This window comes from Eulemur rufifrons, chromosome 7, assembly GCF_041146395.1.
Source record: "Eulemur rufifrons isolate Redbay chromosome 7, OSU_ERuf_1, whole genome shotgun sequence".
Lineage (NCBI taxonomy): Eukaryota > Metazoa > Chordata > Mammalia > Primates > Lemuridae > Eulemur > Eulemur rufifrons.
The window spans coordinates 56136353-56154991 of NC_090989.1; the positions used below are offsets into that span (position 1 = coordinate 56136353).

At 31.4% G+C, this 18639-nt stretch overlaps 1 protein-coding gene across 1 annotated transcript in view; it reads right to left on the bottom strand.

Annotated features, from left to right (window-relative positions):
• Nucleotides 1–551: 551 nt before the first annotated feature.
• The window catches only part of SLC9C1 (solute carrier family 9 member C1), a 92505-nt gene continuing 74417 nt past the window's right edge, over nt 552–18639 (bottom strand). The window contains exons 20-25 of the mRNA XM_069471968.1: nt 12331–12456; nt 10843–10941; nt 10123–10293; nt 2499–2627; nt 2180–2365; nt 552–659 (exon numbers count right to left, since the gene is read on the bottom strand). Of these exons, the coding sequence (XP_069328069.1) occupies nt 552–659; nt 2180–2365; nt 2499–2627; nt 10123–10293; nt 10843–10941; nt 12331–12456 (819 nt within the window). The remainder of the gene's footprint in view (nt 660–2179; nt 2366–2498; nt 2628–10122; nt 10294–10842; nt 10942–12330; nt 12457–18639) is intronic.

Sequence of the window (18639 nt, forward strand, 5' to 3'; positions counted from 1 at the left end):
TTTCTATCTTTCTAAATTTAAAACATTATTTTCCCTTTAGTGAAATGACAAATATTAAATTCTATTATTGTTATTTATTTTATAATTTAATTCTTTACTATTTAATTTTTAAATAAATCTCAAACTTACTTTCCAAATTTAAATGAATGGCTTAATAGTAGTTACTAATCATTTGTGATTAAATTTTTATTATGTAAAATTTATATGAAGAATAGGCTTTATCCATCTAGTTCTAGTGATTTATGTCTACTGTTCAGATAGTAAGCTGTTTTTATTGTTGTTGCTATGTAAAATATTTTAATTTTAGGGAAGAGCTAATAATTCCCTAATCTTTTTTGTATCATCTTGATAATTACGCATACTTATTCTTATAGATGAAATATACAATAATATTTAATCATAACTTCAATATTCTCAATCTGGCTTCATACATTAAATATCAAATATGACAATTAAAAGAATTCCTCAATACAACAGTTTCCAAATACATCTAGGGCTCTTATATGAAAGGAAAATAAATTCTCATAATTGCTCAAAGAAATCTAACTCACCTATTTATCCTGGTACATGAGAAACTTCTTAGCATTCCATCTAAATTGTTGCGTATTAGTTGAAGTTTGAATAATCATTACTTTTGTGAAATTTTCCGTGCCTTGTATCTAAAAGTTGGCAGAGTACAAGTTAATTTCTGAGCAGTCATCATATGATTAAATGTTTCTCTGGTAAGCTATTATTTTAGGCCCTCTCTAAACATCTGGGAGAAAATTGAAAGTGTCAATAAATCAACACAAATAAGATAGGTATCTTAAAATACCTGGATATGTTGGTTTTGTGAAAGTCAATATTCCATGTACTTTCACTGATTTTTAAATATTTTGTTTATTTCTATTCCAAAAGAGAAAATGATTGAAATAATCATCAATGGCTCCTTAAAAACTCACCCAGAGTTTTTCTATATGGCATAAAGTATAAAAAACAATGGATTTTAAAAAATCATTCTACTTTGTGGTTGTATTTATTATACTTTGAATCACATTGGTATCTAAATCCACTGTGAGCAGGACTCTACATCTAGGGGAGTAGACAGAGGTTAAGCAGGCTTCAATGTGCCTTGAGAACTGTTGCTTGGTTGTCTAAATTCCCAACCAACACCCACACCAAAGCTATGTTATGTGTTCAAAACAGAGGTAAGGAGCACCAAAGTTAAGAATGTTTCACTTCTCGTTGGGCATCACTCCAGTGCTGGTGGTGTCCACTTAGAAAATTTTCTTGTGACCATTTTTCACCTAGGTATCCCTCCCATGCCCACCTCACTTTTTTCTTGTGTCCTGTATCTACCCTGTAAGTACTTATATCATAGCTGTAAACATTTTATTAATATGTTTACATATTTTTTCTTTCCCCTTGGTTGAGAGATTTCTTGAGGGTAAGCTGTAAATCTCATTTGTCTTTATCACTTCAGCATCTAGCACTGTTTCTGTCATATATTAATTTCTTAAAATACATAAATACATTTAAGCCTAATTTACTCTTGGTATCTCTTCCAATTTACTTTCTGTAGCTGTATTTTGTATGTCCCTTGATTCTTTTTGATTTGTGCCTCTCTTATTCTCCCCCAAACTCATGCAAATATACACACATACATGTATGCACACATACATACAGTCTTCTTTCCTTATCCACAGAGCTCAGGTTCTCATTTTGATTGGCAGGGGAACTTAATTAACAGTTAAAATATGAGAATACTTTCACTTTTACATTCACTTTCAAAGTAGTGTGGAAATATTACTGTTACTCAATTCAGCATGGGTCTGGCAGAACCTTTCTAGAGTACTGTTGATACAGCCTTACTGCAATGTGTAAAAGAAATATATAGGCCCTCTTTTGCCATGTATAACTGCACCAAAGTCTAACTGTGGCCAAAATGTACAACTTGGCCTGCTTCATAGGCACTGGATGGGAATAGATTGTGCTTGGTCTACCAAGTGCCAAGGTAATCAATGAGCGTGGTGAGTGTGTATGGGTGTGGGTGTGTGTATGGGTGTTTAAAGAGTTGTAGGGGAAAGCGGGAAGATTGAATGGTGGAAAACTTAAGATTATAGCAACAACTTTTTGGATGTTAATACACTGTTGGACATATGGCATATTGACCTGAAGACATGAATCAATATTTCTTTACCTGATGGCATGTTATAGGAATTAAGCAAGGTGCCTTGTAAGCTTTTCGTAACTGACAATCTTCTACAGCTCCATGTATGACGATAACATAGGTTACGGTTTCATCATAGATACTAATTTTGGTGTTCTTTGGTATATCTTTTAAATGAACATTAGAGAGCTTTAATTGCAGCTTGTAGTTCCAATCCTGTAACAAAAACACCATTTCATAGTCTATTATTTATTTATGATGTTTAATATAAATTCATAGTCATTTTCTAATAATATTTTAATGCAATTCCATTCAGAAAGAAAGACAAGTTTATACAAAGACCTCTTACCTCATAAGACAAGTGTTCCCTGATTTTTCTGGCAGTAACAGCAAGTCCAATTTTTAGCCACATCTTATGCTCAATGAGAGGACATTCCTCAAAAACTTCATACAAGCAGTGTTTGGGAATAAAACACGTCTAGAAAAAGGATATAAACTTGATATTTTATCCTTGCATCTATGGTTTAAAGTATAGTGTTTTCTTGTTTACATATAGCATTAAAGCTAAGAATTTAATCATGTAATATTCACATTATGGGCTGGCAACCTAATAAAATGCGTTTATCAGTAAACATTTTTGTGATCTTGTCATATACTAAATTTTAAAAGGCCAGATGATCCAATGAGAGGTTCTTTATTATTCTTTTTAAAAAATTATATATACTTATGGGGATAATGCAATGTTTTGAGATATATATATATATATATATATACACAAATTGTGGAAAGATTCAATCCAGCTAATTAACATATTCATCACCTCATATATTTACTTTTTTAAACTGACAAATAATGATTATATATATTCATACGGTACAATGTGATATTTTGATATATGTGTACTTTGTAGAAAGATACAATTAAGCTAATTAAAATATCCATTACCTCACCAACTTATCATTTTTTTTATGATGAGAACATTAAAATCTATTCTTTAAGCAATTTTGAAATATATAACACATTATTATTAATTGTGGCTACCATGCAGTGCACCAGATCACTAAACTTATTCCTCCAGTCTAACAGAAATGTTGTACCCTTTGATCAACATCTCTCCTTTCTCCATCCTTCTCCCTCTCCTGGCCCCATCTCCAGTCTCTGGGAACTATCTTTCTGCTCCCTATGAGAGTGACAATTTTAAATGCCACATATAAGTGAGGCCTTCCTCTATTTTTCTTTCTGTGCCTGGCTTATTTCACTGAGTTTAATGTCCTACAAGTTCATTCATGTTGTTGCGAATGACAGGATTTCCTTCTTTTTTTAGGGCTGAATAATATCCCATTGTGTACATATACCACATTTTCTTTTTCCATTCCTCCATTAATGAACTCTTGTGTTGACTCTGTATCGTGGCTTGCGAATAATTTTTGTGCATAGTTTATGTGGACCAAGGTTCATTGCTTCCACGTGTATATTCAGTGTTTTCAGCATCACTTGTTGAAAATGCTATTATATTTTTATTGAAATAATTAGAGTTTTCATCAAAAATCAATTGACTATATATGTGTGGATCTATTTCCTGATTCTCTTTCTTGTTCCATTAATCTGTATGTCTTAACTTAAAACTAATACCACATGGTCTTAATTTCAATGATTGTCTCTTTTTAAATCAAGTAGTGTAAATCATCTAACATCATTCTTTATCAAATTTGTTTTGTCTATTATAGGCATTTCCTATAAATTTTACAGGCAGCTCTGCATTTCCATTTTAATTTTAGAAGCAGCTTGTAAATGTTTACAAAAGAATGAGTCTGCTAAGATTTTGATAGAGATTGCATTAAACCTATGGATCAATTTGGAAAGAATGGACATCTTAATAATATTATGGCTTCCAATCCATGAAGATGGTAAACTTCTCCATTTGTTTAGAACTTCTTTAAGTTCTCTAGAAAATATTTTATAGTTTTCATTGTAGAGATATATGTAGATAGATGTATGTAAAGATAGATGTATGTCTTTTAACTTTAAGTCTTTATAGTTTTCATTGTAGAGATATATGTAGATAGACATGTAGAGACAGATGTATGTCTTTAATTAACTTTAAGCCTATCCATTTTGTGTTTTGATTTTTGTTGTAAAAAAAAATCTTAAATTTCCATTTTCAATTATTTGTTACTGATATATAAAAAAGTACAGTTAATTTTTGAAGTTTGGACTTGTATCTTGCCACCTTGCTAAGTTCATTATAAATTATAGTTATTTTGGTAGATTCTTTAGAATTTTAAAAATGCAGATATCACGTCATGTGCAGGGATGATTTTAGTGCTTTCGTTATAATTTTTATGTTAGTTTATTTCTTTTTTCTAGTCCTATTGCACTAACTAGGAATTCCAATATAATACTGGATGGAAGTGGTAAGAGTCGATGTTTTGCTTTGCTCCTAATCTTAGGATTTTAATTTATCACCACTAGGTATAATTTAGCTGTATATTTTTCACAGATGCCCTTTACTGGGTTCAGGAAGTTCCCTTCTAATCTTAGTTTTTGGAGAATTTTCATGATGAGTGTGTTAAATTTTGTCAAATTCTTTTTGTTCTATATCGACTGAGAATATTATATGAGTTTTCCTCTTTTTTTTTCCAGATAATGTGTTGAATCACACTGTTGGATTTTCAAATGTGAATCAACCTTTTATTCCTAAAATAAAACCTATTTAATTTTGATGTCTTATCCTTTTTATATGTTCCTGGACTCAATTTGCTAATGTCTTATTAAAATATTTTTTATCCATGTTAATGTGGGATATTGGTCTGTAATTTTCTTTTACTAAAATGTTTTTCCAAGGTTTAGTATTTGGTTACAATGGCCCCATAAAATGTGTTGAGAAGCTTTTTGTCCTTCACTGTTTCCTGAAAAAGTTTGTGTAAGATGGGTATTATTTCTTCCTGAAAGATGTGATAGAACTTACCAGTGAAACCATATAGCATGGAATTTTCTTTGTGAGAAGGGTACAAATCAAAAAATCTTAATATTTATAGGGCTATTCAAAATTTCTAATCCTTAATTCAATTTTGGTATGTGTGTGTGTGTGTGTGTGTGTTTCAAAGAAATTTGTCTATTTCATCTAAGTTCTCAAATTTATTTCAAAAAGGTGTTTATAATATTCCTTTTTAAATCTTTCTAATGTCTGATTTAGGACTTGTAGCTATATCTTCTCTTTATTCTTGTTATTTGTGAGGTGTGTGTTCTTTCTTTCTCTCTTTCTCTTTTTCCTACATTAGTCTCACTAAAGTGGTTATCAATTTTATTAATTTTTTCCATGACTCGGCTTTTGGCTTTGTGGATTTGCTCTATTGTTTGCTTTCTATTTCATTGATTTATCCTAGGATTTTAATTATTTCTTTCCTTCTACTTATTTATATTTAACTTGCTGCTCTTTTTCCACATTATTAGGTGTAAAATTAGATATTTTATTTTAAACATCTCTTCTTTTCTAATACAGGCATTTAAAACTTTAAATTGTCCCCTTAGCACTACTTTAACTACAGCTTACAAATTTCAAAATGCTGAATTTTAATTATAAAATATTTTTGTAATTTTTTTTTGTGATTTCTTCTTTTACCCAATGGGTTATTCTGAAATATATTATTTAATTTCCTAACATTTGGGAATTTTCTGGGTATTTTATTGTTACTAGTTTCTAATTTAATTCCATTGTGGTCAGAGAACATAAAAATCTGTAAGATTTTTATCTTTTGAAATTTACTGAGATGTTTTATAAGTCATCAAATGATTGCCTCAGTGAACATGCTGTGTATAGTTGGAAAGAGTGTATTATTCAGTTGTTGGATGTATCAATCTGTATGTTGAGTTTTTTGATAGTGTTTTTCAGATCTTCTGCCTTCAGTGTCTTTCATCCATGTTGACCTTTTTTGGTTTACTTGTTCTTTTAATTACTCTGAGGGGGGGGGTTAAATCCCTAACTATGATTATGGATTTGTTTATTTCTCCTTTTAGCTATGTCAGCTTTTGCTATAAGAATACTGTAGTCCTGTTATTAGAAGTATACATATTTAGAAATATATATGTTCCTGAATTGTCCTTTTTATCATTATGAACAGTGCTTCTTTATCTCTTATAATATTTCTTTTGTGTACATCTAATTAGTCTAATATTAACATAACTACATAACTTTTCTTGTGCTTCCTGTTTCAATCTGCTGTGTCTCTAACACTAATGTTCATCACTTGTAGATAGCATATAGTTGGATCTTTTTTAAAAATTCAAGCTGACAATCTCTGCTTTTCAATTGAAGTGTTTAGAGCATTTACACTTAATGTAAATATTAATATGATTTGGTTTAAGGCTACTGTTTTGCTATTTGTTTCCCATTTTTTTTCTTTTTTGATCCATCTTCTTTCATGCCTTCTTTTCAGTTAATCAGATATTTTTATATTCCATAACTTCCTCTATTGGTTTCTAAGCTGTATCTTTCCTAGTGTTAACAATCCACACCCTGGTACCACCTCACATTTCACACATGATTCTTTATACATCCCACTCCTAACTTTATATCTGACACTTCATGGTTCCCCTTTCTCACATCTCAAATATAATAGCTTTACAAGAGAATTATTTCATTTACATAGTTTAGTTCTTTGTGTTATTATCATATCTTTTACTTTACATGTGTTATAAACCCCTTTTATAATGTTATTATTTTTGGGTTAGTTGCATTTTAAGAAAATTGTAAGAAGGAAAAAAACTTAATTGTTTATATTCACTTACCTATTTAACTATTTCTGGTATTCTCTCTCCTTACTTATAGATCTGATTTTCTGTCTGGTAGTGTTTATCTTCAGTCTGAAGAATATTGTTTAGCATTTATTATAGTACAGATCTGATAGGAAGGAATTCCTTTAGCTTTTATTTATAGAAATGTGTGGGTTGTTTTTTTTTTCCTTCCTTTCTACAATTTAAGATACTGTTCTATTGCTTTCTGGACTTCATTGTTTCTGATAAGAAGTCAATAATATGATAATTCTTTTTTTGTTGTTCCCTACCATGTTGTCTTTTGCTCTGGCTACTTTCTGACTTTTTCTTTCTTTTCATTTTTTAGCAATTAGGCATGTGTGTGTGTCCATGTGTGTGTGTGTTTGTGCATTTCTGTTTATCCTGTTTGAAATTCACTCAGTTTCTTGAAACTTTAAGTCAAGGTTTTTCATCAATGTGGGAAAATTTTGGTCATTATTTAAAAAATATTTCTCCTGCCCCATTCTCATTCTCCTTCTGCAACTTCCATTATACACATATTGCACCGTTTATATTACACCACAGATCTCTAGAGTCTCTGTATATTTTTAATAATAATGTTTGTTGTTCAGACTAAATTATTTCTATAATCTGTGTTCCAGTTCAGACTCCTTTTTACTGCCATCTCCAATCTGCTCTTTTTACTTCCAAAATTTCCATTTGACTCTTTTCTATATTTCTGTATTATGCTTATATTTCCTATCTTTTTAATCTTTAGGAACATATTTCCTTTAATTATTTGAATATATTTCACTTTAGTTCTTTGAATCAATTTTTTTAACTACTGCTTTAAAGTCTTTGCCCAGTGCATATTCTGGGAAATCTCCATGTTGATTTCTATTAAATGTCCCTCCCCCCTTCTCTATACTTTAGGTCACAATTTCATGTTTCTTTGCTTGTTTAGTAATTTGTGATTACTGGTGATATATAGAGAGTTCAGATCTTTTTTTTATCTTCCTCTGAAAGTTGTTGATTTTTGTTATAGTAGGTAGTTCATTTACTGTCTGATCACCTTGAGCTTGTGTAGGCTGGGTTTTACCATTTGCTTGTGTTAATCAGTAGAAAACTTTAGGTATTTTCCAAGGTAGTGTAAATTGGTGGTACTTAATCTCAAGATATGTCTCTGTCATGGATTCTGTCAGGGCTTTGTTAGGGTGGATTGAGAGCAAGCCTTACTCTAGTTCATGATCTTTACTCTTAAGATCTGTTCTTTCTGGCCTCTCAGCTAGATGCCTGTAGTTTTCAAAGATTTCTTCTTTCTGACAAGACTGAGATTTAAAAGTCAACAATCCCTGGCACTTCGTGAACCCTAGTATCTCTCTTCCATTCTTAACAATCTGGTCAATCTACTTTTGTCTGATTCTGTGCATGTGCAGCCCAGGCTTCAACCAAGGTCTTGTGGAGCCACCACACAGACTCCGTGGGTCTCCCTCTGTGCAACTCTTTCTCCTACTCCCGGCTCTGCAGGTGCTAGCTGCTTTAGCTTCCACAACTTTTGATGTTCCATTCCTCAGCACAGCAGGATAAAGATCTTCTGCTTGGGTTCTTACTTGTTGCATCACAGTTTTAGGTAGGGAAATAGTTTTAGGTAGAGAGTGGATGTAGGACTTACCTTGTGAGTTTCTCTTCTCTCAAGGTACTCAGACCTACACTGCCATTTTCAATGGCTGAAAACATTTGCCTTATGTATTTTGTCAAGTTTTGTGGTTGTTTGTGGTGAGTGTACTAGTCTGCTACCAGTAACTTCATCATAACCTGAAGCAGAAAGCTAGAGTGCTTTTATGCAAATATCAGGTATCATATAATTTCACTTTTAAATATTTTAATATATATCACTGAATGGTAGTGACATTTAAAAGGTATAATGTAATTATCTAATAGAAATTAAAATGTCATCTAATATTCTGTACATATTAAAATTTCCTAAATTGTCTCAAATAGATCTCTTTATAACTGGTTTGTTCAAGTTAGAACAACTGTATTTGGTTACTATATCTTTTAAGTCCACTTTTAATAATTTTCCTTTGTTTGCTTCCCTTCTCCTTCCACACACTTTTTATGGCATTGATTTATTGAAGAAATTACATTATTTGTCCTGTAGAATAACCCACATTCTAAATTTAGCAAATTATTTTTTCATGGTGTCAATTAATTTTCTTCCCTTCTCACTGTATTTTCTATAAACTGATTCAATCTGGGGGCTTGAAGAGCTTCAAGTTTTCTTTTTTCTTGTGTGAGAAGACTTCTTGGGTGGTGCTAGTACTCTGGCTCCATAATATCATGAGGTAAACTTTGTGCCTGGTTGTACCACTTTTAGTGATGCTGAGGTTGACCAGTGTCCTTAGGTGGTATTCTCTTCATTATAAAGTTCCCCATTAACATTCCACTTACTGGTTTTAGCCTCAGTTGATGGTTGTTGCCTAGATCCATTACTTTATTAGAGATGGCAAAATGGTGATTTTCCAATTCTCTCATTATGCATTTGTTAGCTGGAATACAGAAGAATATTTCCTCATAATTTTTTTTTGATTACTTTGAAAGAGTTCATAGAGGAAAGGCAGGACAAATGTTTAATCTTTTCTCTTAAAAAATCTATTTTCAGAATAATAAGATGATATCCTCGCTACCTCATTGGAAATAAAATTTGATATCATTATCAACTTATGGATTTTTTTATATATTTATGGAGTTCAATTGTTTGCAGCCATTATTCTTTTTTAGTTAAAAATAGGCCACTGGGAACCCCTGGAACTTTGAGGATTTTTGCCCTCAATCATGTCTAGGGAAACTTCAATCCATGTTGCTCAACTTTCTATTAAAAGATTCTAGCCCTGACATTTTTATCTTCCTTATCCTTCAAATTATAATGTTGATAATTAACATATATTATCCAGTTTCCCCATGAAAGAGCTCATGTAATCAGTTTTTATGGTTAAATCCTTCTTTCTTTATGGTAGGTTCACTTTCATGACTCATTTTGCCAGGACATTATACTAAGGGAGTATAATTCCATAACAAGTTTTGTTCTTTTCCCATTCCTATTTTTATAAAATAAATTGTCAACTAGAGTGTAAATTTATATGAAATACTAAAATAACCTTAAATTTGATATTAGATATTTAACAAGATAAAACAGTAAGTTACAGGTGATGTTATCTGACCTCCACCACAGTTTTGCACGTGGCAGAACATTTCATAGGTTCATTAGTTAAGCAGTTTAGCTCTCCTATTATTTCCCCACTGAGTACATAGTCTGTATAAATTATTGGTTGATCTTTCTCCTCCGACTCCAATATTTGGTCAATCCCAAAACCTGGCTTTGATTGTTTAAGCTGTTCAAGAACAAAGAAAGAGAAAAATACATATGCCAGTTAACTTGTATTACCAAAACTATCTAATTTATGAGTCTTCAGACTTTGGTTTAAACAGTTCTAATTTATACATATCATTCTGAGAATACTTATTACTCACTCCTTTTCAAGTAACTTTATTAATATTAAATTAGAAATTACTCAGACATAAAGCATTCTTAAATACTCTGATCTTTCTGATTCCTCATACTCAGCCAACCTATACCCATCTTAGGATGGCAAAATATCCAACTCAAATAAACATAAGATAAATAACAATTTATAATTTTCCATCTTAAAAGATGATTCTTTTAATGGTTTCTTGTTATCTATGAGAACGTATGGCTTAAAAGGTGATGGGTCATGTTATCCATTATGTCTGAACATGGAAATTGTCATTTAGATGGTAGCTGCTATCCCCCCAAAAGGAACTATGCAGTTCTTAACATGAAAATCTATGAATTTTCAATTTTATAAAGTTTCTTTTAAAGCTATTGCTCGTAAGTGTGTTTATTAATAGCTCTGCCTTACCTTTATCATGCCTGAAATAACTATATAAATTCCTCTGGACTCATCACCTTCTTCAAATATATCATTTCCACAATCAAATGTTATAACTTTGGCTCTTTCCTAAAAAATACCACCAAATACAGAAGCTGTAAACAATATTTTAACAGTGGTGGGAGTGTTAAAGTTCACATTTTAATAAAAAGTTTTATATTTTTAAAGTAAATATCATTCAATAAGATCTGAGATATCATGTTAGTAATAAATTTATAAGAGAAAATAGGAATTATGAATAGCAAAGAGAGAAAGATGGATATTCATGGATATATTATACATAATTTTAGATACAGTGTTTATATATGGGTTATAAAAGAAACAGTCTAGAAATAAGAATGTAATGAGAGGATGAAAATATTTCATCTGGATGAAAAGTAATGGGAACAGATGTAGGCTAATGGCACACATATGTTGTATATACTCATGCTCTAAACAGTTGATGAAGGAAATAAAAAATTCATTTATTCAAAATATTTTAAGCAGTTGAAAAAATATATTTTGTCTTTTGGTACCAAATACATATAGAAAAAGAATATTATTAGAACAAGTTAGATCCATTTATTTGTTAATTTCACACTTATTGAGCACCCACTATGCATTATGCAAAGTGTTAGGGACTGAGTATTAAAGATGGATGAGCTTTGTATGCCTACATAATGAGTGCATTGCGCACCTTTTGGGGAATGGTCACACTTGAAGGTGCTGACTCGGGAAGGGGGGGTTGGGGAGGGGAGGGATATATACCTACATGATGGGTGCAATGCGCACTGTCTGGGGAACGGACACACCTGGAGCTTTGACTTGGGGAGACAGGCGGTACATGGGCAAGGTATGTAACCTCAAATTCTGTATCCCCCATAATAAGATGAAATAAATAAAAAAAAATTAAAAATACAGTAGGAGAGGGAGATGTAAATATAATTGTAATATAATGTCCCCAAAGCAATGGTAAAGGTATATACTGGATACAGTGGTGGCAACATTGATCCTCCAAACTTAGGATGGACCACAGGATGGTTTTCTTCTGGTGTGGCATTTGACTACAAAGTCTACTTCTCTGGGTACCTGTGGTGGAGATGTTTCCAGAGGAGCAATAAGCAGGAAAAGTTTGAAAAAAAGAAAGATTAAAAGAAAGGGCATTTCAAGAAAAGTAAATAGCACCCACAGATGAATGGAATTATAAAACAATGTAAAGTGTGTGGGACACCATAAATAGTTCAGTATAAATAGGATTACATGGCAAATAAATGGGAAACCAATAAAAATAGAGAGGGAGGCAGGATTCAGGTAGTGGAAGGATTTTGTATATCGCTCAAAGGGGGGTTGATTTTATCCTATAGGCAATAAGGAACATTTAGAGAATTTTAAACTAGAAAGTATCACAGTTAAATCTTTATTTTTAAAATGATTATTAGTTGGTACATTAAAGATAGTATTAGAAAATAAAAATACCACCTGAATGAGTTTTATATGGTCTTCCTCTTTATCTAGCCATGGAACATGATACAGAACTTCTTCAACAGTAAGAGGCTTGATAACAGATTGCAACTCAAGCATTTGTCTTTTTTTGGTCATGATTAACTGAAACCAAAAATTTAAGAAAAGAGATGAACCAGACTGCTGTTTACAGAATGTTTTAAAAAATTGTGTCTTTCTACTACTTCCTATTCTTGATCTTCTGAGATTTTTGTTCTTCCATGAAAACCTCCAACCTCTTTCCTCTTAAGGATTTTTTTATCTCTTTGTATGATGATTATTCTGAAGTCATAGATTAAACAATTAAAAGTAAACCTTTTTACTGAAGTATAGCCAACGCGAAAAAAAGTGTACAAATCATGAATGTTCACTCAAAGATTACTTACAAAGTGAAAATATCAGCACCCAGATTAAGAAATAAAATATTTGCTACCCTAGAGTCCTCCCTTATGTTCTCTTCTAATCACTACTTCTACCCAAAGATAACCATATTCTTCTACTATCATAGTTAACCTTTTTCTGGTTTTTAGCTTTATCTAAATATACTAAATATATCTAATGAAATATACTTGCTTGTATCTGAGTTCCTTTGCTCAACATTATGTTTTTGAGATTCATCTATGGTGTTACATGTGGCAAAAATTCATTCATTTTATTTTCATTGTATAGTATTATGTTGTATGGATATACCACTGCTTTATTTCTCTACTGCTGATTGACATATGGGTTGCTTCAATTTGGGGCTTTTATGAGTAATGCTGCTATGAATATTTGTTTATATATATACACATTTCTGTTGAGTTTATGGTTATCTAATCTAATTGCTGGGTCACAAGATGTGCATTTGTTGAACTTTTGTAGATACTGCCAAACAACATTCCAAAGTGGTTGTATCAATTTACACTCTTACTCTAATGTTCCAGTTGTTCCACATTGTTGCCTACACTTGATATTGTCAGTTTTTTAAAAAATTTAGGTACTCTGGTGATTGTGTACTTGTATTTCATTTTGGTTTTAATTTGCATCAGGCTTATGACAATGATATTAAGCATTGCTTAATGCTTCCTTTATGCTTATTGGCCATTTAAATACCTTCTGCTGAAAAGTACATTTTCAAATCTTTTGCCCTTGAAAAACATGGACTTTCTGTCTGTTTTTATTGATTTGTAAGGGATTTCTTTGTATATTCTGAATATGAGTCCCTTATTGGAAATATTTATCTTGCAAATATCCTCTTTTAGTGCATTGTCTTTTAATTCTCTTAACTTTTTAATAAAGAACAATTCTCAATTTTAAAATTATTGAAATCCAATTTTGTGCCTTGTTTAAGAAATATTTGCCTATGCCAAAATCATGAAAATTCTCTTATGTCACATTCTAGAAACTTATTGTTTTACCTTTTACAGTTATGTCTATAATTTATCTGGAATTGATTTTTTGTGTATGATATAAGATAAGGGTTCAGAATGAAATAGAACTCTACACAAGAAAACCCCCAAAATTATGAGAAAAAATTGAAACATAATTGAATGGAGAGATATCATGTAAATAGATTGAGTCAATATTACAAAGATGTCAATTCTACCCAAATTGATACATAAGCTTAATAGAATCCCAATGGGAATTTCAGTAGTCTATTTAGTGGAAATTTCCAAGCTGACTTTAAAATTTATTTAAAAATACAAAATGCAAAAGCTAGTCAAAATAATCTTGAAGAAGAGAGCAAAGCTGAAAGAGACACACAGTCAAATATGAAGATTTACTAAGTTTCAGTAATCAAGATACTGTGATTTGGTTCATTGATAAAAAAAATTAAACAATAGAAGAAAAAAGAATCCAGAAACTTATCCACATCTACACAGTCACTTAATTTATGACAAAGTCTCCAGTACAGTGCAATGGAGTAGAATGGTCTTTTCCATAAATGATGCTGGGTCAATTGATTATTCCTATGGGAAAAGTGTTAACGTTAACCTCGCACTGTTATGTAAGGCATTCTAAGTAAGCAGCATTGCTTCTGTTCATTATTTCTATTTCCTGCAAGGTAAACCTTCTTCATAATCAGATATATTGGTCTTGGTTTTCTAAGTTCAAAGTTCTTCTACACATATCTCTTTCTATTTTTGAATTTTTACGGTGTTACATTTCAGAGCATGGGTTCTAGAACTAGAATGCCTAGATTAGAATACTGCCTCCATACTTACTAGCTCTCTGACTTTGGGGTAAGTTATTTAATCTTTCTCTGACTCAGTTTCCTCTCTTATAAAATGGGGCAAGAATAGTATCCAAATAATAGGGTTGCTGTGAAGGTAAAGTGAGTAAGTATTTACTGTTATTATTTTTTATGTGCTCATTATTTTCCTCTGTGTTATTTTACCATGGTCCTTTGTAGGTTTTCCTGTAGTGTTTTATGTTTCTTCTTAAGTGAAGATGCCCGTTTCCACAGGACTTCTCACCATGGTTAAATTAAATTATACAGTGGGCCATTAAACTATAAAATAAGTATTATATTAAAAATGCCCTTCCTTGAACATGATGAGTTTGTTTATTTGTACATGAGACACAGGAACTGTGTGGTCATGGAGTAACCTACACAAGGATAAGCTATACCATGTCCAGACTGTTATTCTGGATGCCTCTGGAAAATTGTGGCAATTGGGGGGCTTGGGAAACCATATTATTAATCAAAATATTTTTTGTTGAATTATTTTACTAATTATATAAGTGATATATGAGAACATTTCCAAGTAAAAGTTTCAAGCATGATAAAAAATATTAATAAAATAAATAGCTAAGGCTCTTATCATTCTCCTTCTTTCCTTCCATTTCTTTCTCCAGATGGGACCAATATTAATAGTTTTATATATATCTGTAACTACTTTACTCAGTAATAATGTCTTTTGATGCATATAATTTTTTATTTTCATGAAGTGTACTTTGTCTAATTTTTTGTTGTTTTTGCCTATGTCTTAAGCATTATATCCAAGAAATCATCACCAAATTCAATGTTGTAAAGTTTTAGCCCTATATTTTCTTCTAAGAATTTTACAGTTTTAGGTCTTACATATACGTATACGTCATGGATCCATTTTGAGTTCATTTTCATATATGGTGTTAGGTAAGGGTCCAACTTTATTCTTTTGCACATGGATATTCAGTTTCCCAAAGAAAAAACATACAGTTGGATCATGTTTTTTTAACCTGTTCTGCCAATCTCTGTCTTTTGATTAGAGAATTTGATCCATTTACATTTAAAGTAATTACTAATAAGGAGGGACTTATGTTTGTCATTTTGCTATATGTTTCCTATATGTCATTTCTAAATGCCTATATATTTTTTGTCCTACATTACTATCATCTTTTGTGTTTAGTTTTAATGGTAAAACATATAAGTTCTTTTCTCATTTATTTTTGTGTATATATTTTACATACATTTTTGTAGATAATGTGGGGATTATAGTTAAAATCCTAGACTTATAACACTATAATTTGAATTTATACAAACTTAATTTCCATAAACACAAAACTATACTCCTTTAACAGATCCATCCCCACCTCTTTCAGCTGTTAACATCACAAAATTACACCTCTATACATTTTATGTCCAAAAACATAAACTAACATATTTTTAATGCATTAGTCTCTTAAATGATGTAGAAAAGAAAATGTGGAGCTACAAACCAAAGTTAAGATAATATTAGTTTTAATTAATAATTGTTTTTTTTAAAAAAAATACATTAGTTCCTTAAATCATTTAGAAAATAAAAAGTAGAGTTGCACACAATTGTTACACTAATACAAACTTTTATAATTGCCCATGTATTTATCATTACTGATATCTTTATTTCTTCATAACGTTTTGAGGTACTGTATAGTGTTCTTTCATTTAACCTGCAGAACTCCCTTTAACATTTCTTTCAGGGCATGTCTAGTGGTAAAAAACTTCCTCAGCTTTTGTTTATCTGTAAATGTTTTAATTTCTCCTTTACTTTTGAAAGATAGTTTTGCTGGAATAAGATTCTTGTTTGATATTTTTTTCTTTTAGCACTTTGAATATATCAGCCCACTGGCTTCTGACCTCCAAAGTTTCTGATAAGAAATCTGCTAATAATCTTAATAAAAATTTCTTGTATGTGATTTGTTGCTTCTCTCTTTCTGCCAAAAATTCTCTCTTTGTCTTTTGACAGTTGATTATAATTTGTCTAGGTATGGGTCTCTTAGAGTGCATCCTTCTTGGAGTTTGTTGAGATTCCTGGATGTTTACATGTATGTCTTTTATCAATTTTAGGAAGTTTTCAAATATTCTCTCTATGTTTTCCTCTCTCTCTTCTCTTTCTGGGACTCCTACACATTGTATGTTGGTTTACTTGAGGTGTCCCACAGATCCCTTAGGCTCTGTTCACTTTTCTTTAATCTTTTTTTTCTTTCTGTTCCTCACACATGATAATATCCATCATTCTATCTTCAAGTTCACTGATTCTTTCTTTTGTCTACTCAAATCTGCCTTTGAATTCCTCTAGTAAATTTTAAAATTTCAGTTATTACATTTTACTTTTTAGCTCTAGAATTTCTTTGTGTTTTTATTAGATTTTCTATCTCTTTATTGATATTTCCATTTGTTCACACATTGTCTACTTGACTTTCTCCATGTCTTCCTTTAGTTCTTTTAGTATCTTTAAGACAATTGTTTTAAAGTCTTTGTCTAGTAGATCTATGATCCGGTCCCTTTTTTTTTTTTTTTTTGGTAGGGAAAATTTGTTCTTTTTCCTTTTAATGAACAATACTTTCTTATTTCTCTGTATGCTTTGTCATTTTATTGTTGAACTGGATTTGAATTGAATAATGTAATTCTAGAAATCAGATTCTCCCCATTTCCCCCAGTGTTTGCATTTAAAAAAAATTTGTAGGCTGTCTCTGTGCTGAGGATCAGCCTGAGGTCTAAACTTAAGGTATTTTCTGTTTTTTTTTCTTAGCCTGTGACTTCCCCTGCGCACACATAGCAACTTTCTTATTTCCCCTGTGTATGTGGTTGTTTTTAAATGTCCCAGTCTTTAATGTCTGGCACCCAAGAGGGGAAAAGGAGAATAATAAAGAGGTAAAAAAAAAAAAAAAAAAGATGCCAGCCCTTTAAATCTGTTGAAAGTCACTTCAGCCAGAGGGAGAGGGGTTATAACAATACAGGAAGGTGCAATGACAATGGCTGCCATTTCTTTGTCTATTTCTCTGATCAGAAACAGCAATCAGTGATCAGAGCACAGATCCCTGATTTTTAGAGGACAGGGTCCTTTTTGCCCAACCTGGCTCCTGCAAGTTGTGTGTAAGTTGGAAATGTGCACAACTGCCTGCCATGTGCTGAGGGGTGCTAACAGACAAAATTGATAGAAATTAGCCACAATTTATCATCCAAGCCTTCATCTGGAAATTGCACACCTTCAATAAACTCCAGAGTTTCAAAATAGTGACATCAGACAGATTCTACTAGTGCAATTGCTGTGTAGGTCAGGAAACAGATTTCTGAAACTTCCTACTCCACCATCTTCCCAGAATCCTCTTGACTGTCACAGGATTTTTTTAAAAGTAATTTCTGAGCAATAAGTTGTACAAGTAAAATCTACTTTTTAAGCTTCTCTAAAAATAGTGTGAATTTTGATTAAGGTGTCTTAAATTAACTGATTATTTTATGTATGATTCACATCTTAAAATATTGATTCTCTGTGGCATGGGTTGCAACTATTACCTGTGGGGCCAACACCTGCTTGATGCCTGCTTTTGTAAACAATTTTTTTTTAATACAGCCATGTGTATTTATTTATATGTTGTCTAAAGTTCTTTTGGTGCTACAATTGTGGAATTTAGTAGTTGTTGCAGGGACCATTTGGCCCACATAATACAAAATATTTACTTTGTTACCTTTTATAGAAAATGCTTGTCAACTCCTGCAGAACATGTATTAAGTAGAGTTTTTCAGTTTTTGCCACATGGATGTTACCTAGCTCATGTTAGGTTCATACTTAAGAATTTAGAATTTTTAACTGCAATTATGAATAGAACATTTTTCTACATTTTTTTAATTGGCGAAAAATTTGGTACATTGATTTTATTTCTTGATACCTTATTGAATTCTCTTATTAATCCTACTGCTTTTAGGTTAATTCCCTAGGATTTTTAATTAAATTTAATTAAATAATTTAATTAAATAAACAAATAATAGAAGTTTTCTCCTCTTTCTAAAATTTCAATCTTTGAATTTCCTTTCTTTTTTTCTTGACTGGCTAAGACCTCCAGCAC